This window comes from Panthera tigris, chromosome B3, assembly GCF_018350195.1.
Source record: "Panthera tigris isolate Pti1 chromosome B3, P.tigris_Pti1_mat1.1, whole genome shotgun sequence".
In the NCBI taxonomy this organism is placed as follows: domain Eukaryota; kingdom Metazoa; phylum Chordata; class Mammalia; order Carnivora; family Felidae; genus Panthera; species Panthera tigris.
In genome coordinates this window covers 134,294,443-134,316,583 of record NC_056665.1, presented here as the reverse complement: position 1 = coordinate 134,316,583, position 22,141 = coordinate 134,294,443, and the positions used below count along the sequence as shown (strand labels likewise).

At 50.1% G+C, this 22,141-nt stretch overlaps 1 protein-coding gene across 2 annotated transcripts in view; it reads left to right on the top strand.

Moving 5' to 3' along the window:
* The first annotated feature begins 625 nt into the window (after nucleotides 1-625).
* FBLN5 (fibulin 5) overlaps nucleotides 626-22,141 on the top strand; it is a 79,837-nt gene continuing 58,321 nt past the window's right edge. The window contains exons 1-5 of one of the 2 annotated variants that reach the window (XM_007094954.3): nucleotides 626-693; nucleotides 1,276-1,479; nucleotides 5,291-5,345; nucleotides 7,306-7,357; nucleotides 11,211-11,465. In XM_007094954.3, the coding sequence (XP_007095016.1) occupies nucleotides 1,463-1,479; nucleotides 5,291-5,345; nucleotides 7,306-7,357; nucleotides 11,211-11,465 (379 nt within the window). In that variant the 5' untranslated portion in view covers nucleotides 626-693; nucleotides 1,276-1,462. Of the gene's footprint in view, nucleotides 694-1,275; nucleotides 1,480-1,978; nucleotides 1,999-5,290; nucleotides 5,346-7,305; nucleotides 7,358-11,210; nucleotides 11,466-22,141 lie in introns of those variants that run through there. The other variant, XM_007094953.3, reaches the window with a different exon arrangement.

Here is a 22,141-nt window from a genome sequence, read left to right as displayed (position 1 = left end):
TAGCTGTGTGACCATGGGGGAGTTAAGGAGCCTCTCTTCATCTCACTCTACTGCAACGGAGATACTAATCCCTACTGCATGGAGTTAAGGTGAGGGGAAAGGACTTCATCAGTGCCTTCCCAGCTGTAAGTAGGGCTTTGTTGAGGGGCCCATGGGGAGATACAGGGAGGAGAGGAGCAATCTGGACTACTGCCGATCCAACCATCCTCTTTCATAGACTAGTGTCTTTGATAAGACTTCATTCCACAGAAGGATTCCAATGCTTAAAAACAGAAAGAAAGGAAGGAATAGTTTGCAACCACTGACACAACGAATGTAAAACACTTAACATCATGCCTCTTGTTCTTATCCATCATTCTGCTTTCCCTGACTGTTCTTTTTTGTCTTCTCAAATCTCTGTTTCACTCGTTCAAATCATTTTCGAGTCGAGGATTTTTTTTTTTTTTAATAAAAAAAATTCCCAGCTGGATTGAGATGTCACACTGAGGACGTGTAAGGTGCACGGTCTCTGGATACTTTCACTGAAGTCAGAACATGCCCCTCCAGAATCAGGGGGTGAGGGCGGGGCGGCGCGAGCGTCCTCGCGAAGGTTTGCATTGCACAAGCTCCTTGTCTCCCATTAGCATCGGCCAGATCCCATCCTCCTCTTCTTCCCCACCCCGTCGTGCTCTCCACCCCTTCTTCTGGAAAACCGTGAGTCTCCTGTCGCTGCCCCCAGGCCTCCGCTTCCCTGGGTCTGGCTTCCCAATGCTTGATAAGATTCTGGTCCCCGTCGCTGTGCTTGTCGTGAGTTCAAGGCATCCGTCTCCCGGAGGAGGGGCGTCCCCAGGCCACCGCCCCCAGCCCCCCACCCCCACCCGCCACCCGCCACCGCCTCGGCCTGACCGGCCCAGCCGGGCAGGGACGTCCTCGCGGGGTGGGAAGTAAAGGGTCAACAGGCCCTCCCAGCCCCCCCCCCCCCCCGCACTTGCCCGCCAATCGCCTCCGGTAGAGATGCGGGGAGCCCGAGTGCGGCTGCTCCGGCGGGGCGCGGGACAGGACTCTCCTCCCAGCGCTGGGTCCTGGCAGACGCCCCAAGATTGTTGTGAGGAGTCTAGCCAGTTGGTGAGCGCTGTAATCTGAACCAGCTGTGTCCAGACTGAGGCCCCATTTGCATTGTTTAACATACTTAGAAAATGAAGTGTTCATTTTTAAAATTCCTCCTCCAATTGGTTTAATGCTGAATTACTGAAAAGGGCTAAGCAAAACCAGGTGCTTTCTCTGTGGGCTCTCCAGTGGCTCGGAGCACCCAGGCTCTCCCCTCGTCCTCCCCACGACTGGCTCGTCCCCCTGGAATAAACACACCGGCCAGCCCCACGCTCGCTCGGGCCCAGAGGGAGCTGAAGTTCAGGGCCGGCTCCGAGGTCCCGCGCTGCCAGCTTTCTCATTTCCCCTTTGCCGCTCCCGCTCCCGCATCTTGGACATGCCAGGATTAAAAAGGTAGGTCCCCCCCTCCCCGCTCAGGACTTTTTCCTCCAGGGTCTGGAAAGCTTACTGAAAAACCCGAGGGGTGGAAAATGGCTATGGCTGGGATTCAGGCTGTGTCAGGATGTTGGAAAAGGCATTAGCTAGTGATGCAATGATATTGTTAATTATAAAAAGCTGCGCCTTTGTAATTTCCATCTTGAAGCCTTCTTTCGGGAGTGGGTATTTTATAACACGGTTTCAGAAGCCCGCGTCCCGGAGAGAGCTGCAGAACCCTTGGAGCCCGACTCTCCTTTCTTTTCCCAACGGGCAGCCGTTTTAGGATATATATCTGTTTCTGAAGTTGGGGGGCCAATTGCTAGTTCGCTAGCAATTACTAGCAATTACTTTGTTGCATTGGCTGTTGGACAAGCGGCCGGGCTAGCTGGACATCCCCAACTTGGGTTTGCTCTATGTCTGTGTGGGATTCACAAAGGGCATGCGACCCAGAAGTTTCAAGCCAATGAGAAGCGGGGACTACAGACAGAAATACATGTAAGCAAATGTTTTGCTGTTCTTTAAGGAAATTGCAGTTCCAGTCAAGTAAGCCTTCAGCCTTGAAGAACTTTAGATTATATCTGCACAGTCTTTTATCTATGGAACTCTTGAAAATGTGGCTTGCTTTAGACACATGAACTCTGTGTGTGTGTGTGTGTGTGTGTGTGTGTGTGTGTGTGTGTGTGATGCCTGTCCTGGCCACCAGCACTTCTGTGACAGACAGCCCTGAGATACCGTTGGTCTCTCTGGCTTTCCTTGCAGTTTAGGCTGGTGCACAAAATGGGTGGACCCACCTGATGTTGAAAGTTCCGGGGACCAGTTGGGAACATCAGAGGCTCCCCTAGAACTCCTATAGTTTTTCGGGTGTTCTGGAGTTCTTCGTGACAAGGTGTAACTATTTGAGAGACCGTGGGAGCAGAAGGGCGTGGGTTCTTTCATTTTCGGAAAACCCTCTCGATCAGCCTGGAACTGACTTGGCCCTCAGGACCTGGCTGTGGCTCTCCCAGGAGGCTGGGCTGCAGGCTGGACCTCTCAGAGGAGCCCTGTCCCAGAGCTGCCCTCCGGCCAAAGGGAACAGGCAGGCGGGAGTAGGGGGAGAAATGGGGTTAGCGTGGCTTTTCCACTCGCTCTTGGAGCCCACTGCATTCAGTCAGGCTGTTCTGTCTCCAACATAAACGAGACAGGGTTTTATAACCAAGCGAAAGGAAACTTCATGTGAAGAAACAGGAAAACATTGAAATTCATAATATACAGCTTGGAAAATAAATCTGTTATTGTTCTTTCATTCCTTCCAGATATAAATCTGGCCGTCGCAAATATCAAAAAACCCTCGGATTTGGCTCTGCACTTTATAAGGTCAGAGCTGTCTCCGGCGTTCTAGAACCTGGCTCACACAGGCACTTACACGAAATGAAAGCGTGTGGACTCTCGGGGTCTTTATTCTTTGGATCAGGGACCAGAGGAAGGAAGCGGGCCTGCGTCTTCTAGCACCACATCAGGGTTCTGTCCCCTCTGGATGTCACCTCAATCCTGGGGCCCTCCAAGTACCCAGTGTTGCCGATTGAGATGGGCCTTGTGTCATGGGTTGAGTGAGCTTTGTAATGTATCGAACATTCTTTTCATGAAGGGAGCGATTTTAAAGAGGAGGTGTCTATGGATAGGAGCAGGTCTTCAAGATCACCTCCTCCAGGAAGCCTTCTCTGACCTTCCCGTCTCTGCTTCGAGCCTGGCTGTCATGGTGCTCGCCGGGTGTTTCTCCCAGTGTCCCTCTATACAAAGCATAGAGACGTTATCGAGTGGCCCTAAAACCAGCTCCCCACGGCAGCAACTGAGTCATAGTTTTGGGAGCTCTTCCGTCTAGGGTCTGTGTTGGCAAGTGGTGGTTGCCCAGAGAAATCACTATTGAACGAAACGCTAATAGCACTAATAGCAATAAATAAAGCTCTTCACATCCACAGATTTTTTAAAAAGCCATTGTAACCATTTTTAAGCATACATTCAGTAGCGTTAAGTACATTTCATGTTGTGCAGTCAATCTCTAGAACCCTGTTCATCTTGCAACACTGAAACTCTGTCCTCAAGAAATGCTACCTCCCCGTTCCTTCTTCTCCTCAGCCCCTGGCACCCGCCATTCTGCTCCTTGTTTATATGATTTTTAAGGTTTTTTTTTTTTAATGTTTATTATTTTTAAGAGAGGGAGAGAGAGAGAGACATACAGAATCTGAAGCAGGCTCCAGGCTCCGAGCTGACAGCACAGAGCCCGATGGGGGGCTAGAACTCACAAACTGTGAGATCGTGACCTGAACTGAAGTCAGATGCTTAGCCGACTGAGCCACCCAGGTGCCCCTGTCTCTAGGATTTTGACTGTTCTACGTCAAAATGGAATCATACCGAATTTATCCTTTTGTGACTGGCTTATTTCACTTAGTATACCGTCCTCGAGGTTTATCCATGTGGCAGCAGGTGTGAGAATTTCCTTCCTTTTAAAGGCTGGATAATATCTCAGTGTGCTTCCTCTGGATATTTATCCAGATAATATCCCGATGCGCATGTTGTTTATTCATTCATCTGTCGACGGACTCGTGGGTTGTTTTCCCCTTTGGGCTGTCGTGAATTACCTGCTATGAACACGAGTGTACATATATCTCTTCAGGTCCCTACTTTCACTTCTTTTGGGTGTTTCCCCAGGAGTGGAATTGCTGGATCATATGGTGAATCCATTTCTAATATTCCGGGGCGCTGCTCCCTCGGCTACAGATTGCATCACCTCCCCGCCAACAGTGCCCAAGGGCCCCAATTTCTTCACGTCCTTGCTAACACATGTTTTCTGCTCTTTTGATTACAGCTGTCCTGATGGATGTGAGGTGGTATCTATTTTGTATATGTTTTAAATGTTTGTTGGTTTTTGGGGGGGGTGCAGAGAGAGAGGGAGACAGAGAATCCCAAGCAGGCTCTGCGCTGACAGCAGAGAGCCCGACGCGGGGCTCGAACTCACAAACCGTGAGATCATGACCTGAGCCGAAGTCGGACGCTTCACTGACTGAGTCCCCCGGGCGCCCCACTATTTTGTGTTTTGAAGGCATATTGGTGACCATGATTTTATTGGATAGAAGCTTGTGGGTGGTGAAGGGTAGAACTCGCAAACTCAGAGAGGTTTGCTGGTTTGTGAATGGAGAGCCAGCCTGACCCGGGGCTTCCAGACTCCTCCTCCCAAGCGTTGCCTCTGTGTTCATTCTTCTCCCAGCTGCCCAGGTGCCCCAGTCCCTCTTCGCCATCGGGGCCTGTGGGACACATGCCCTGGGATTAGGCGACTTTCCAGAGACCTCTCTCTTCCATAGAAACTCAGGTGCTTCACATTTGCAGTCTCCTTGCATCCTTTGAGGCTTGTTCTCTCTGTAACCATTTCAGAATAAAGACGTTCAAAACTCAGGCAGATCTCCTTGTGTCAGAAGTGAAGACCAAGCCGCTGGTCAGGACTTAGTGTGTGCCACAGCGGTGGGTTTTAGAGTTTTGTCTTTGAAGCAGCGAAACCTTTTACTAAAAAAAAAAAAAAAAAAAAAAAAAGTTATCTAACACATTATCCCAACATATGAAGCCAGTAGAAGAAGGATGGTTCTGTCTGGGGTGCTTGGGGGCATCTGGAGTCCACTTTGACCTCTGGAGCACCGTATATAAGCACCCGGTGGAGTCACCATTGCAAATGCACGGGCAACATGAGACCCATGTTTATCCCCAGACCTTGATTCTGGAAGTTTCTTGGGCATTGACATACCGGCTTTTTGCTCTGCAGGATACTCACCGTTACCATTCTGGCTCTCTGTCTTCCGAGTCCCGGGAATGCACAGGTATGATTTTTATTTTGTGTATTATCTAGAAGCGTGCTAAAAATCAGGGTGAGGGTTTCCAGCCACGCATTTCAGAATCCTAGGATTGTGGGGCTGGGAGGGGCTTTGCAGTTCACCCAAGCCGAGCTCTGGGTGGTACAGAGATCAAAGCCGGGCTCAGAGAAGTTGACGCTTGCCCCAGGTCGTACTTTATAGATGGCAGGGCTGGGACCTCAGTGTCCTGATTCCCAATCCAGTACTTCTGATCGGATCTGCTGCCTTACTTGTGTCCCTTGGGTCTCGATTTATGGTAAATGTTGAAAAGTCAAAGGTGCTGTAGTCCTTGAGGGCGGTGGTGCCCACATGAGTCTCTGTGTCTCCACAGACCCATTTCTGGCTGGAGGAGGTGGGCAGAGGACCCACCTCTGGGCGGAGCCCCCTGGCGGGAGCGTGGAGGGTGGCGGAGTCAGGCCCCGGAGGCCTGTAGCGCCCAGACTTTATTAAGCCACATTTGTGTCAGCCTTTGAGAATGTGGGCACATCCTTCCTGAAAACCCAGAGCAGCCTCTTTGTCTCTGGCTCAAGGCCTCACTGAGCAGGGCTGAGGGCCCACAGGCAGGTGGGGGAATGTTCTTTCCCTTCCTGTTAAGAATTTCGAAATGGATTCAGGCTATCGGGGATGGAAAGGATCTAAGGAAGAGTCACAGAGACTTAGATCTTGGGAGGACCTTGGAGTCCTCTGACCCAGCCTCATGGTGACAGGTGGTGACATTCAGGCCCGGGGAGGGTGATGGTCCCAGTACTGTGTTTACTGGGCTTTGGGCACCTGGCATATATCAACACCTCCGGTTGTTACAACCACCCCGAAGTGAGTGCTGTTGCCCCCAATTTAAAGGTGAGGATGTGGAGGCATCGAAAGTTGTATGGTGAGTAGCAGCTGGAGTAGGAAGTTGAAGCCAGGCAGGCTGGCGGAATCGAACCCCCCACTGGTGCTTAGTTGATGATCCAGGGCTGGATTTGGGTTCCCTGGTTTCCCAAGCTGGACGGCACAGCCTCCTGGCTCATTTGCTCCTTTTCTTTTGCCCCAGGGACCTAACACTCCTGAGCCCACTCCCATGAATGCCAGCCAAATCCCTCATCTCCACAAACCAGCCCAGAGCTCAGAGAAGCCAAACCCCTGAAAGCTCAGGGACGGCCAGGGACGGGGTTCCTGTAGTCGGAAACATTCCTTTTCCCTGTACTCCTATAAAACGTCTGTCTCCAGGGTCTTCCCCAGAGGCCTACTGTCGGCCCCCGTGACACTTTCCGAAGTTCATGAAGTTGTAACTCAAGTTGCCCGTGAAAACCGCACCCTGTGGGGACTGTTGAGATCTGTCTATTTCTAGAAGCATCTTTGTGTAATTGTCTTGCTGAGATTGAAGTGGAGAGATTTCCCCAATTCTAGTTTTCGTAGAAAACTGACTGCCTCGCTGTGTAGCTTTTAGGTTAGAGGATTAGGTTAGGGCATCTCACAGGGGGCAGGGCACCCACAGCAGGCCTGGAGGAGAGGAGGTCAGATGGCACCCAGAGGAAGAGAGTGATTGCCCTTAAAAGCAGTCCTGTCCATTCCCAGAAAGATGCAAACACGGAATGTGGCTCATCATCAGGCAGATTAGGTGTGATTATCACTGATCTTCATAACTAGGGCAGGAAATGGTCCCAGATCTGCTAAAATTGGGAGTTTTGAGGCAATGGCGTGTGTGTGTTGGGGTGGGGGGGTGGCGGTTAAAGGGGAATGCTACGTGTAAAATGATTATAAGAAAATACTCCAAAGAAGAGCGGACAAATAGGTATTATAATACAGGTGTTGGTATTATGGATGCTTTTTTTTCTTTACTTCATTTCCTGAACTTTCTGTGATGTCCTTGTAATACTTTTATAGTTAAAAAAAAAAACAGCCAAGAAATTGGCCTTACCTCTTTCTCCTCTCTCCTTTCCTGCAGCAACAATGCACTAACGGTTTCGATCTGGACCGCTCGTCAGGACAGTGTTTAGGTATGAGGCCACTGAGGATCCTGTGCCGGGTGGGGCGTTCAGGGACAGACTGATTGCCGGGTTGTTTCCTACCCAGCTGTTGCTCGATGTTATCAAATCTGTATTGGCCTGGATTATGGAAGAAAACAGGGCCACAGAATGCTTGAAGTCAATAATGCCCTTTTATCCATCCTTTTCTGTGTGCCCAGCCCGGGGCTGAGGCCTGTGGGGGGCGAAGATGAGCGAGAACTGGGCCACGTCCCCGAGGGGCTCCCCATCTGTATTCGTCCGCTGTGGCTGCCGTAACAGATTGCTACAAATAGAGTGCTTGAACCACAGAAAGTGATCTTACAGCTCATCTGTAGATCGTTATCTATATTATTTGTAGGTCAGAAGTGCTACAGGGGTAGCACTTGGTAGATCCTGCCAACATCGAGGGGCCAGGAAAGCTTTTCCCCTTTCTGGAAGCTCTAGGGGAGAATCCTTGCCTTTGCTCATGTGTGTTGTTGGCAGAATTCAGTTTCTTTCTTCTTTTTGATTTTTTTAATGTTTATCTCTGAGAGAGAGAGAGAGAGAGAGAGAGAGAGAGAGAGAGAGAGAGAGAGAGAGAGCATGAGTGGGGGAGGGGCAGAGAGAGAGGGAGACACAGAATCCAAAGCAGCTCCAGGCTCTGAGCTGTCAGCACAGAGCCCGACGCGGGGCTCGAACCCACAGACCGCGAGATCATGACCTGAGCCGAAGTCGGATGCTTAAGTGACTGAGCCACCCAGGCGCCCCAGTTCCCCCTTTTTTTTTTTAACTGAGATACGGTTGACACCTAACGTTGTATGAGTTTAAGGTGCACAACTTGATTTGATGTGCTTCTGTATCACAATATGATCACCACCACAGCACTTGCTAACGCCTCCGTCACAGCACGTAATGACGTTTCTTTTCTTATGATGAGAACATTTAAGATCTGCTCTCTCGGCAGTTTTCAGGCATGCAGTTCAGTACTGTCCACTGTCCTCCCAGTGCTGCACGTGACTGTACGGGGGCACTTACCCATCTTCTACCGGCAGGTTTGTCCCTTTCCCGGCCTTCTCCAGCCCCCAGCCCTCGTCAGCCCCCATTCCACTCACTTTTATGGGTTTAGCTCTGTTTGATTCCACATGTAAGTGAGATCATGCAGTGTTTGTCTTTCTCTGTCTGACTTAATCTCACTTAGCATAGCGCTCTCCAGGGCCATCCATGTTGCCGGAAATGGCATGATCTCCTTCTTTCTCATGGCTGAATAATATTCCATTGAGTGTGTGTATAAATGTGTGTGTGTGTGTGTGTGTGTGTGTGTGTGTGTGTGAAGCTATGTATCTGTTTATAAACCCATCTTTGTCCATTCATTGCTGACAGACACTTAGCTCGTTTCCAGGCCTTGGCTGTTGTGAATAGCGCTGCGATGAGCACAGGAGTGCAGACATCTCTTTGAGATTCTGTTTTCATTTCCTTTGGATAAATACCCAGAATTTGGATTGCTGGGTCATATCGTAGTTCTGTTGCTAATTTTTATAATGTTTATTTATTTCTTTTGAGAGAGAGAGCGCACAAGTGGGGGAGAGGGGCAGAGAGAGAGAGAGAGAGGGAGAGAGAAGATCCCAAGCCGAATCCTTTGACATGGGGCTCAACCCCATGAACTGTGAGATCATGACCTGAGCCGAAATCAAGAGTCGGATGCCCAACCGACCGAGCCACCCAGGCTCCCCTGTGTTTTAATTTTTTACAATATTTTTGTAAATGTTTATTTAGTTTTGAGAGACAGAGAGGCAGATTGCAAGTGGGGGAAGGGCAGGGAGACAGGGAGAGACAGAATCGAAAGCTGGCTCCAAGCTCTGACTTGTCAGCACAGAGCCCCACGTGGAGCTCGAACCCACAAACTGTGCGTTCATGACCTGAGCTGAAGTCGGGCGCGTAACCGACCGAGCCACCCAGGTGCCCCTGTTTTTAATTTTCTGAGGAGCTTCCATGCTGTTCTGTGTAGTGGCCGCACCAGTTTACAGCCCCACAGAATTAAGCTTCTGGTGGTTGTGGGACTGAAGCCCCCGTGTCCTTGCTGGCCGTCAGCAGAGGACCTTTCCTGGTTTCAAGAGGCCTCCTCAGTCCCAGCCTCATGGTCCCCTCGCCCATCTTCAGAGTCACCACCGTGAGTTAAGTCCCTCACGGGCTCTGGGATCTCTTCTTTTCCCATCGTCACATCTCCACATCATCAACCCTTCTTGCCTCCCCTTCTTCCGCTTTTAAGGACTTAGGTGATTACACTGCGCTCACCCACGTAATCCCTCCGTCTGAAGGTCAGCCCCGCTGGTTAGCAGCTTTAATTCCACCTGCTGCCTCATTCTCCTTTGCCAGGTAACCTGATACGGTCACAGGTTCCGAGGATTAGGATTGACATTCGGGGGCTATCCTCCTAGTACGTCATCTAGTGGGAGAGGCAGACCCAGACGGGAGTGAACTCTGTACATGGTGGAATAAAGCCATTGCAAAGTTAAGGTGACAACAATGGGCCCTGCAAAAGTAGGGGAGGGAGTGAGGTCTTATGTCAGGGGTCAGTAAAGAAAGCCTTCACGGAGGCCACACTTGAATTGGGCACTGACGGACGAATAGGAGCCCGAGAAACCGCATTCCAGGTGAAGGAACGGCATAAGCAAAGACCAGGGGGTGGAAAGGACGTTGAGTATAGCATAGTTTGTTGTGGGTGGAGCATAGCATATGTCAAAAGATAATAAGGCAGCCCCACCTGTCCCCACCTCCGGGATGAATTTAGCTTTTTAATTACATTTGATTGAAGCCAGATCATTTGTCTTCCCTGAGCTCACATCAGCTGAGAACCGGAGGGGCGATAGATGGTTCCACAAAATGACGAGTGGTGAGGACCCTGGAAAATCCAGGCTTGCACTTTGAGTCCAGGTGCTGGGGGACAAGGATGGGCCAAGGGGTGAGAGGGGGCAGCGGCCATTTTTTTCTGTCCCTTCAGACTTACGGAGGGTCTCAGGCCTACAGCTAGAGAATGGGGCAGCTGAGCCTCCACATTACCCTTTCCTGAGGTGAGAGTTGGGGTGCATTTCTCGGGTGAGCCGGCTGGGGTGAGCCGTTGGGACCCAGGCGTCTTTCTCCCAGCCTCTGTTCCCCCATGGAACGACCTCAAGGATGGTGAGAGGGCCCAGCATGCGGGCTCAGGCAGTGGGCTGCTCGTGCTGGAGCCAGAGGCCAGGCGTTCCCCGCGCCAGCCTAGCGTGGCTGATTTTCTAGGGAACCTACCTCCTGCTCTGGGCGGAACACCAGCCTGGGCTGGAAACGGGCCCGTCTGGTGGCCCAGTGTGAGCTGACTTCCAAGTAAGCCTCCACTTTCTTAACAAGTGACTAGCTCTCAGCCAAGCCTTGTCTTCCTTGATGCAAGGGGCTCTCTCCCCTGCCCAGCTGTCATTTGGAGTTGAAGTGGGAACAATGATTAGGTCCGTCGCGGTGTTTCCCGAGCATCCTATGGGCACATGGGAGCACCAGAGATGGTTTTAGATGGTACACTCACAGGTAAAACACTCTTTATTTTAGTGGTTATATAGTCATGGCTACTGTCACCTTCTATTTATGTTAATTGATAGTGTTTGCTTGGGTTTTGTGGATGTGGTCCAGCTTGTGATGTGGTCTCTGGGTGACACTGGCCAACTTGATTCAATGTAGCCAACATTTGGGAATGCCTGCGGTGATGAGCCACGGTCTGCCCTCACTGTTTGGGAGCAGGTGCTGGGGTAAAGAGTGTTTTGGGGTCCTTTGCTTCAATGTGCACCATGCACGGTGTGGCCAGGGAGCCACTAACTCTCATCCTCTTCTGTGGCCCTTCCAGACATTGATGAATGCCGGACCATCCCTGAGGCCTGCCGAGGAGACATGATGTGTGTTAACCAAAATGGCGGGTATTTATGCATCCCCCGAACAAACCCAGTGTACCGAGGGCCCTACTCGAACCCCTACTCGAACCCCTACTCAGGTCCGTACCCAGCAGCGGCCCCACCGCTATCAGCTCCAAACTACCCCACGATTTCGAGGCCTCTCATATGCCGCTTTGGATACCAGATGGATGAAAGCAACCAGTGTGTGGGTGAGTATCCCAGCATCTCAGGCTCCCTGTGCCCCGTGCTCCGGTGAAGTCCTAATCCGGCAACGATGAAGTCCTAACCCATCAAACAGTGACTTAGCTTCTACAAAGTTCCTTCACTCTTAGCGGCCTGTGTCTCTGGGAACCCTCCCAACCCTAGTCACGTGACAGTTCTCCAGAAAGTCAATTTGTTTTTTCTTTATTTTCGTCTGTCTATCATCTATCTAAAGACCAAGCTTATGTTTTCTCTGTCCAATAGTAAATGCATCTGGTCTAATTCAGTGAATCCCAGAGAGAAGATCTAGAAAGACCATCACTTTCTCTTCAAACACCCCTCACCCTTGAATGGAATGTATGCTCTTGAAATAAAAGAAGTCTCGAAGGCCATGGCCAACTGTTCTGGAAAGAGAGTGGGTTCCTTGGGTGGGTGCCAATGTTCTTTTGGCTAAAATGAGCCTCAGTTATGGGAACTCACAGCAAGAGTAGACCTCTGCGGGGAAGGCAACACCATATGCCAGGAGGCCCCAAGGGGGTTGGCAGGTGGTTGGACCCATGCCCTCTTTGGTGTCTGTTGGCCAGTGTGGTCTTGGTTGAGGGTTACCTGGATCCTCCCTTGGTAGCTTTGCTGGTTGGACCAAAACCTTTGTAACTGCTTCCCGCTTTGGCAGATGGTCTAGAGGGATGATGGCTCCAGCCTTTTCTGATCACGGACCCCATATATAAGATCTTTTTGAGCCTGGAGCCCCATGATATGCGTATTACATATCCTAGTATACTAATATGGTTTGAAGAGTATAAAGCATACATTAAAACAGAACGTTTTAGAGGATGTGATAAAAATAAGTGTGCATTGAAGTTCTAGCACTTTCTTCCTATACCCCAAAGCCTCAGGAGACCACTGGTGTACCTAGTGAGACTTTTATTGGTCCCATTTCAGGGCTCGGAAGTATTGAGCTGTCAGAGAAGTTGTGCTGGTTATTTGTAACGTCTTCTATACGTTCATGGAAATGAGCGTCCATGTCCATCTGGATGCATGGAAATAGTATGCAAATGAGTGTCTTCAGAGCTGCAAGGGGAAATTGGATATACCTGGACCCAGACTTCTCCATTCTTACTGGTCTCAAGGGACGTGTGTGTGTGTGTGTGTGTGTGTGTGTGTCAGAGAAAGAGAGAGGGAGGGAAGGAAAGAGAGAGAGAGATGGGGGAGAGGGAGGGGAGAGCTGGTTGATGGTCACTCTGAATACAGATGAGTGAGCAAAGGCAAAGAGTATGGGTCCCAGTCGAGCCACGGGCACGGTTTGGTGGAGGGAGTGGCACGCACTTCCTTAAAACAAGCAGAACCGTTGTAACTGGAAAGGACTTCAACAATTAACTGCAGCCTCCTCGTCTTACAGGAAAGGGAACAGGGACTCCAACAAGTTAGTAATGACACAGGTAGGCTGGGAGTCCACTGGCCTGACTGCCAGCAGACACTTTCCTAACTTGGCCACACGAACTCTCTTGTCTGGTAGAAAAGAAATGGTTCCAAAAGGAAATGTGCGGAAGGAGAGGTTGGGGGGCGGTGCTCTTCTTCCAGGATGTCCTGTGGGGCCCGATGCGTCAAGTGCCTGGCTTTGACTTGTAGTGAGGACGGGGGCACAGTAACCCACCAGGGTGCTCCAGGATTTCGGGAGGCGGCCTCGGGTGGCTGGGATATAGGGTGCTCTGCCTGACGTCTGGGGCAGGGGGGCCGGGGGCCGTGGAGGCCCCTCTGTGGAGCAGCTGGGACTGGTGCACGGCCCCCTGAAGTGGCCCCCTCCCTCCCACAGACTTCTTTCCAGGATCCCAGTGCCCTTGAGAATAAGGACATGGCTGGGAAACCTATTCATCGCCGGTCTCTGTGACGTCATGCAGTTTTATGGTTCCCAACCTGTCACACGGGAGACGCAGAGCCTTCATAATGGCCCTTTTGTAAAAAGAATAGAATCAAGGAGCCCTGGCGAGGACTGGCACTGGGCCCATCCATTTCCAAAAAGTTCAGCATTTATGCATTCATAAGTTCTGAGTTCTTTCTAACTTCCCCTCCCTCCACCCCACCGTTTCCTGATCTGCAGAGGTCCTTCTGGGCATTGTAAGAGGTGGCGTCCCAGGGGAGAGGGCGAGAGAAGGGGTGGGGAAGGGAGGCCGCTTCCGCCCACTGTACCCTCCAGGAACAAGAATGCGAGAGGTGGGCTTGAAAACGGGCCAAGGGGAGACGCAGCAAGAGGGGACATTGTCAGTAAAAGTGGAGGAAGTGAGGACACAATTCTCACCTCCTAGAAGAGGAGAACGTAGGTCTGAGCTTGTGGAGGAGGCGTGATCAGGAAGAGCAGGGAAACACTCTGGCCTTTGGTGTCCTAGGAGGGAGGACAGCCTCTCCGAAAGAGTCTCCTCTTCCCCATCGAGATGAAAATACTAAGAGTGATCACCGGTAGCATCAGTAGTAACAGCAAACACTTCCACCGTGCTGCATGCACTGTGAATATTTACATGTGAATTAACACGTTTACTCCTCACCTCCACCCTGCGTGGTAGGACTGTCATCATTCCTGTCATACTGGTAAGGGCCCGGAGCACAGACAGGTTAGGAAATCGGGTCAAGGCAAACGGGGATGAGCCAGGATTTGAAGCCATTCAGGCTCTGGATGAGGCTCAGCAAGGTTAAGGTTGTTTAAAGCCTCCCAGAGAGTCTGTGTTGGAGCCCTGATTAAACATGAGGGCTTTCTCTTGCCTTTTTTTTTTTTCCTGTAATTAAAAGTTTTGTCTTATAAAATCCTGAACCCAGACAAAAGCACAGAGAACATAATGAACACTTACCTACTTATCACTCAGTTGCTGTAATTCTCAGCACAGACCAGCCTTGCTGGTGTTTATTCTCCCCCAGTGGATTAATTAAAGCAAATGTCAGGCATCGTATAACTCCATCCTTAAATACTTCAGAATGTATCTCTAAGAGATAAAGATTCTTTATTTTTACTTTTTTTAACATTTACTTATTTATTTTGAGAGCGAGAGAGAGAGGGAGGGGAGGGGAAGGGCAGAAAGAGAGGGAGAGAGAGAGAATCCCAAGCAGGCTCCACACTCAGCGTAGAGCCCCACACGGGGCTCGGTCTCATGACCGTGAGATCCTGCCCTGAGCCGAAGTCAAGAGTTGGATGCTCAACTGGCTGAGCCACGTAGGCACCCCTTGAGACAAAGATTCTTAAAAAAAATAGCCACAAGGCCATTATCAAACCTACAAAAATCAACTTTAATTCCTGTTTATCATTAAATATCCAGGTGGTCAGATTTCCTGGGCCGTGGCATAAATGTCTTCTTTTCTGTTGGTTTGTTTGAATCAGATGCAAGTAAGGTCTACAAATTGCATTTGGTGGGTAATATCTCTTAATCTTTTTTGTTTGTCTTGCTGCTTAGTTGAAGAGGTGGTTTGTCCTGTAGAATTCCTTACATTTGACATTTGGCTCACCACGTTTTTATAACATGTTCCTTCATCCGTTCTATTTTTCTGTAAACTGTTAATAGATCTGCAGACCTGATCCGGTTCAAATTAAATTTTTTTGGCAAACTGCTTTATAGGCAACACTCTGATCTTTTGTCCCCTTTATGCCCTGGTTGCTCCTCATAAACTATAAGACAATCTGCTTAAAGAACAAGTGGACAGTTTCACCATGGCTTCCCTTTTCCTGAGTTTTGGACCCATTTTCAAAGAAGCGGGTTCCTCCCTTGTGCCCAGATTGGACTGCGACCTGTTTCTGCAGGCCAGACAGGGCCAGGCTCAGTGTACAGGTCTCCTGTGCCCTTGAGTTTCCTTCTTGACTTCTCTCTTTTGGGTTTTTCTTTGGAGGTGACTAGACCCTGCTTCTTCTGGAACAAACTTTGGCCGCAGATTTGAGTCCCCCAACCCCTAGCTGTGAATTTGGATCACCCGGGACACTTGTAGACTGAACGGTGACCCATGAATTGCAGCCCATGCGACAAGAAAGTTTTTTGTGTCATCCAGAAAGCTGGCATCTTGGCTTGGGGGTGCTCGGCCCTGGAGCCACCTCCACGAGGGTGGTGGGACTCATGGCTGGTTAGGATGTGTCCTCCAGATCCTGCACCCTTGGGAGATCGGTGGCCTGCTTCTCTAGCGATGGAGAGCCACATGGACATGGTTAGTCGGCCAGGAGACCCCGTGCTGCTGTGGGGAAGTTGTACCTACCTGGGTGCACCCCAGACGCAGACAAGAGGTAAAATCAAACACTAGCAAGGGTTCTGAGCTGGCCAAAGGACCTCGTAGAAGCAGACTGGGATGGGGTTGACAGCGTGGCTTCCGAGGCCGTAGGAAGAGGGGAGCTGGGCTGCGGAGCCGGAGCACCCAGGATTTGAACCCCGACTCAGCAACCTTCCTATCATAGTGCACTGCCTCAGACCTTTGACCAAGGTCCCTGAATGTGGATGTCACTTGTTTATGTGTCCCCACTGGGGCTCGACTTGTCACCTCTCTGGGTGGACATTCTTGGTTCTGGCTTTGCCAGTTAACTTGGCTTAGTGGCAAATTTAGGGACTTCGTCAGTGACTTCACCATGCTCACGAAATGTTCTGCGACTGAGCTAGCAGCCTTTTCCTGGAGCCGTGCTACCCCAGGGACTGCAGGAGATCTTCTGGTCATTTGTGAAATTAGGAGCAATGCCTTTATTCTCCCTCCTGGCCCCGGGGATTTCTCATTGATCAAAGCACACGAGCAGGCAGGTAGGGACACATATGGATCCTTCTGGAAGATGGATGGTGCTAGCCTGAGGCTTTCTCTTGAAAGCCAGCCAGTTTTTATTCAGCCAGTGTTGAATGTAACCAGTGTAAACAGAGCATCTATTGGTGCCAGGCTCTGGTCTGGGCACCAAGGGGACAGGGTGTCTGGGCACGGCCCTGGGGCTGTCTCCAGGGCTTACCATCAAGGAAGGGAGATTAGACGCAAAAGAAGTGGCTGAAATACTAGGCGTCCTGTGATAGGTCTCCGAGATGTGTAAGAGAAGGCAGAGATGGGAAGGCTGTGCATTCTGGAATGGACAGGGCTGGAACTTGGACATCAGATAGGCCTTGATTCCCACCCTAGTTTGGCTGCTTCCTGGCTGTGAGACTTGGGTCTCAGTTTCCTCATCTGTAAAATGGGCATAACAAGGTCTAACTTGCAGAGAACATACAAAAATACCTTGTCCTGTGTCTGCACAGAGTATCACATGGTCCGTGTTAATCAGGAAAGATTCTAGGGTCTTGAGATGATAACCTATAGGAAGATTCATAGAGTCTGAATTCTTTAAAGAGCCTAATTCCTGAAAACCTTTAAAGTGACCTAAAACTGAGCTTTGTACATATCCACCTTGCAGACTTTTCGGGACTTGGCCCAGTTCGGCCCCTTATGAGACTTCAGTCAGATTCTGCTTCGAGATGCCAGCGAATAAACCTAGTTATTTAAACTGTGAAACAAAACAATGAGAAGTCATTCCAACATGACGTTTATTACCAGCAGATAAGACAAGGACAAGAGCACACAGAAACTTCACTTAGCTCCCAATGCAGGGGCTCCTGCAGGCTTTTCTTCCTATTTTTTTTAATGTTTATTTATTTATTTTGAGAGAGAGAGGGAGCGCATGAACAGGGGAGGGGCAGAACAAGAGGGAGAGAGAGAATCCCAAGCAGGCCCTATACTGTCAGCATGGAACCCGACACGGGGCTCCAACTCACGAACCGTGAGATCGTGACCTGAGTCAAAATCGAGTCGGACGTTTAACCGACTGAGCCACCCAGGTGCCCCATTCTTCCTCTTTTTTATATAGGCTTTTATGTAGGGCTGTAACATGAAACCAAGTCCTCAGGGATCAGACCAGAAGGAAAATGCAGGAAGCACAGGCCACTCGGTTCTTCAGCTGCTGAGGGCACTGGCATTAGGCTGGCCCGGGAGGAAGGGGGACCAGGATTGAGGCAGGGGCTCCACAGTTGGGTTTGCTCAGCCGTCCTTGTGAAGCAGGCTTCAGCAAGTTTGTTCCCCTGACTCAGGCTGTCCCTTCTCGCTTCGGGTCTTTCCCGGTCGTTGGCTGGGACAGTGAGCAAGCAGCAGAGCCTCTCTGAACCTCAGTTTTTCCGTCTGTAAACAGGGGATGACAGTACCAACTTCGGTAGGATATTTGTGAGAATTAAATGAGATATGCATATAAATGGTCTAGCGTGGAGGCTGGCGTGTGGTGAGGGCTAGTAACACTTACTACGATGATTGTTTTCATGATTTCAGATGTAATCATTCCATTATGAATTCTCCTGCTTCAAATCCCTAATCCTGTTATTCTGTTAGCGTTTGTTATTTCCCCTGGGAACTAGGTTTAATAGTGCGTGACTTTCAGAGGGTTGAGGGTTGGATTCTAGCTACTTTTTGGCATGAGAGGCCTCCGAGGAGACCTAATCAGAGAAGGGACTCTGGGAAGTATCAGGACAGCTCTTTTCCTGGGAAATGCAAGTCTGCCGTGGGGCCTGAGGTTCCAGATTCCTCATAAGCCCTTGGGAGACGCTGCTGGTCCCAGAACCACACTTTTTTTTTTTTTTTTTGCAAAGGCTTCCTTCCATCTGTCTATTCTTAGCTAGGACTGCATTTAAAGAAACCTTAAAACTTAATTTTTTCAATATAATTCCCATTTTGTTTGAATTTCTGTTTAAAAACGACCCTTCCTCCCACCCCCCAATTTTTTTTAAAGCCTATAAAGACCATGTGGTAAAGGGACATTGATAAAGGACATTGATAAGAACTAAATAGGGGTGCCTGGGTGGCTCAGTCAGTTGAGCGTCCAACTCTGGTTCAGGTGATGATCTCACAGTTTGTGAGTTCAAGCCTGCATCGGGCTCACTGCTGTCAGCATAGAGCACAGAGCTGATTCGGATCCTCTGTCCCCCACTCTCTCTGCCCCTCCCCCACTCATGCCCCCCTCTCAAAAAACAAAACATTAAAAAAAAAGAAACACGGTATTTATACATCACATCACAGCTGTAGCAGTTATTCTGAAGCATATTGAAATATTTGGCATATCTTGAAATTTTGTTCTTACTTATTGCTACTTCAAAATTGTACAGGGTATTAGAGCTGCTGTCCAATCTTATTCAATGCACTGATAAGGAAGCATATATATTACTATCTTACACATCCACTTAAAAAATATTTTGATAAGCCTTTCAATGTAATTGGTCTCTTTTGCAATCCTGTGAATTTCATCGCATGCAATTCAAAGCATTCTTCTGAGCAGGGGTCCGTGGGCTTCATCAGTCTGTAAAATGGGTTCATGAGATACACACAAAAGGCTTAAATTCCTTGGATGAGATGATCTCTCAGGGTTCGTCCAATTTGAGGATGTTCTGCTTTTCCAAATCTTCCCAGTCCTTAGGAAGATAGTCTGGATTTTCCGTTAACTTGTTCTCATCCAGATTGCTCAGTGATGTGGCCCCCTTCTCTATGTCGTGTTTCAACCAGCACACGTGCTCAATGACAACTGGCAGGACTGTGTCTCTTCTCCATTTGTGAGGGAGTCCCTCCCACCTACAGCTGTCACTGCCTTTGGGAACTGGCCCTAGTCCGAGGCGAGGTCCAGCGCACTGACCGGCCTCAGTGCTGGGTGGGCACCCACAGTGGGATACGCCCAGCCCTCGGTGCCTTTGTGTGGTAGGCACTTCCCCAGTGCCTGGCATAGCAAGTTTCTCAATGACCTACAAATTTGTCTTGGCTCTCACCTTATGTTCCTTGGTCTGGTCCTATTTCTTTCAATGATGTTCCATGCTGGAATTAGCCAGTTGTGTGTGAAAAGCAAGCGGTATTGCAAGAGGATGGAAGAAGTATGAACTTTCAATAGCCGGATGATTCAGCTTTGCTCTTGATGGTTCTGGCCAAGGTGGGTGCACGACCAGGTCTCCAGACAGTGCCTGCTGGAGGACAGACAGGAGGGCGCAGTTACCTGTCAGGGCCAGGGCTGAGCAGACCATCGAGCCGTGTGTGTTTTAAATTAGTGGGAGGTGCGTGTTATGGTGCTGCTATAGAGGTGTGATGTGTCCAAATGTGTTGCAGTGGAAGAAGGTGATTATATCTTTTGTCATCAAGGCTAGATATAGATTTCTTTTTTTCTTAAAGTTTGTTTATTTTGAGAGAGAGAGAGAGAGCACAAGTGGGGGAAGAACAGCAGGAGAGGGAGACAGAGAGAATCCCAAGTAGTCTCTACACTGCACACAGCCTGATTCAGGGCTCAAACTCAAGAACTGTGAGATCATGACCTGAGCTGAAATTAAGAGTCGGATGCCTAACCGACTGAGCCACCCAGGCACCTCTAGGCTAGTTGTAGATTTCTTTTCAAATATCCTTTAAAAAAAAAAAGTTTATTATTTTGAGAGAGAGGGAGAGGGGGAGGGGAGTTGGGTCAAAGAGAGAGGGAGAGAGAGAGAATCCCAAGCAGGCTCCATGCTGTCAGCGCACAGCCTAATGTGGGGCTCACACCCATGAACTGTGAGATCATGATTCAAGCCGAAATCAAGAGTCAGACGCTTAGCCAACTGAGCCACCCAGGTGCCCCTCAAATATCCTTTTGATGGAAGTGGATTGAACACCACTGGCCAACTCTAGAACAGAATCACTCGTATAGGTTCTGTATACACTGGCGGCTTCTGTTGATGTTCTTATCTGCTTGTGTGCATGGTGTCGAAAGGGCGTCTGTGGCTCCTGTCCCTACCCCAGCATGAGGCAAGAAACAGAGTGATTTGGGAGCTCTTTGTGCTATCAGAAATGGATTAAATGACATAAAGAAACAAAAATATCATATGGATGCAAAACCTTAGTTTTATAGAGAGCATGTGCACGAGTATAATGAAACTGATTAAAACAATACGTTAGCAATCACATTTAATGTTATTGACCACAGCCTCATGTAAATATCCTCTGAAAGGCTCAAGTTGTAATATCTGCTATTGGGGAAAGAAAGGAGATGTTTAGTTTCTCGAAGGACCTGGAGGGAGAGGTTCGTTAGGCCAAAGAGCAGGGGGAGATAGTCCGATGGGGGGGCAAGAGCATGGGCTGTAGATTCAGATATTTGGGGTTCAAATCCCATCCTTGTGCCGTTGTCCAGCTCAGGGTGTTAAACCCTTTGCATGTCCCGTCTACGAGACGGGGTAATAATACTTCCCTTGTGGGGTTGTTTTGAAGCTTATTAGCAGAGGATATGCCAAGTGTCTCATGGTCAGGTATGCTCCCTAAACAGTCCCGGCTGTCACTGCCCGGACCCCCACCCTCCCTGTAGGAACAGCACCTCTGGGTGCTTCACATCTTACCAATCCCCGCCTAGGCACCGGGTGAGACAGTGGGCTGCTTGTCCCAGGTGGGGAAGTTTGAGGAGGGAGCATTGAAGGGGAGGGAGGAGAGGGGCTGCCTTTTAGATTATGACCACTGATACCTCCCCCTTTCTCCACCCTGACTCCACTGAACCAGGGAGGCTACTTTCTTTTCTTTTTTTTTTTTTAAGTTTATTTATTTTGAGACAGGGGAGGGGCAGAGAGAGGAAGAGAGAGAATCCCAAGCAGCCTCCGCACTGTCAGTGCAGAGCCTGATGCTGGGCTCGAACTCATGAACCGTGAGATCGTGACTGGAGCCCAAGTCAAGAGTTGGACCGAGCCTCCAGAGAGGCTGCCTTTAATCCCTTCTCTGGGGCCCTCTCAGCTCTGGAAGTGCCAGGGAGTGACATGCGTACATCTGTTCTCTGCTGTCTGGCTGCCAGCTTCTCTGGACACGTGGACATGTAGACAGAGGTGGACTCCAGACCACATGGCTGGCAGGCTGTGACCGGGGCAGTGCTGGTGGGCCGGGCTGACCCCTCGTCGGACAACCTTCCCCAGCAGGCCAGCTGCCCTCCTTCTTGGAGGCAGAAAGTTCACGGGCTCCCAGCAGCCCCCATGTGTGTGACAGAGGGTGGGCAGGTGCCTACGTGCCCTCATCAGGACATGGGTGGGGGAGGGGGTTGGGGCAGTGGATGCAGTAACTGCGGGGGGGGGGGGCGCAGCTGGAAGGTTTCCTCAGCTGCAGGCATCGCACCAGGAGCCACTGTTTATCCACAGCATCTGGCAGGGTGGGCTCTCAACAAGTGATTGTCGAATGAATGAATGAATGAATGAGCGAAGGACGAGAGTGTGAGCACTGTTAAACCCAAGCAGTGAGAGGGGAGCCTTCGCTCATTTCCTAACTCAACCTCTCATCACTCACTCGGGGCACACCCCTGAGCCTGAGGCTCCTGTTTGTCTTGGAGGCAGAGAAGCATGCCTGGGGAGGGGTCTTGGGGCCATCTCCTTGGGGGCTGGCAGGGAGAGGACATTCACAGGATTCCTTCCCTCCAGAGGGCCTCAGACATCAGACTGGATGTCAAGGACTGACCTCCCATTCCCCTCCGGCTTGTCGGAGCTGGGCCAGAGGGGAGATGGGGACAGCCAGTGCTGAGCCCTGCCCCAGGCAGCCAGCATCCACAGACTCCGGGGGACGGTGGGCGGGTCAGGGCCGGGGGGACTTGTCAGTGCCGTCTGACTTTCCTTCAAGCTCAGACATTTGCAGAACCCCAGCCAGAGTTGATTTATGAGCTTCACATATTTCGCAGGTCTTAACACATCCCCCAGGAATC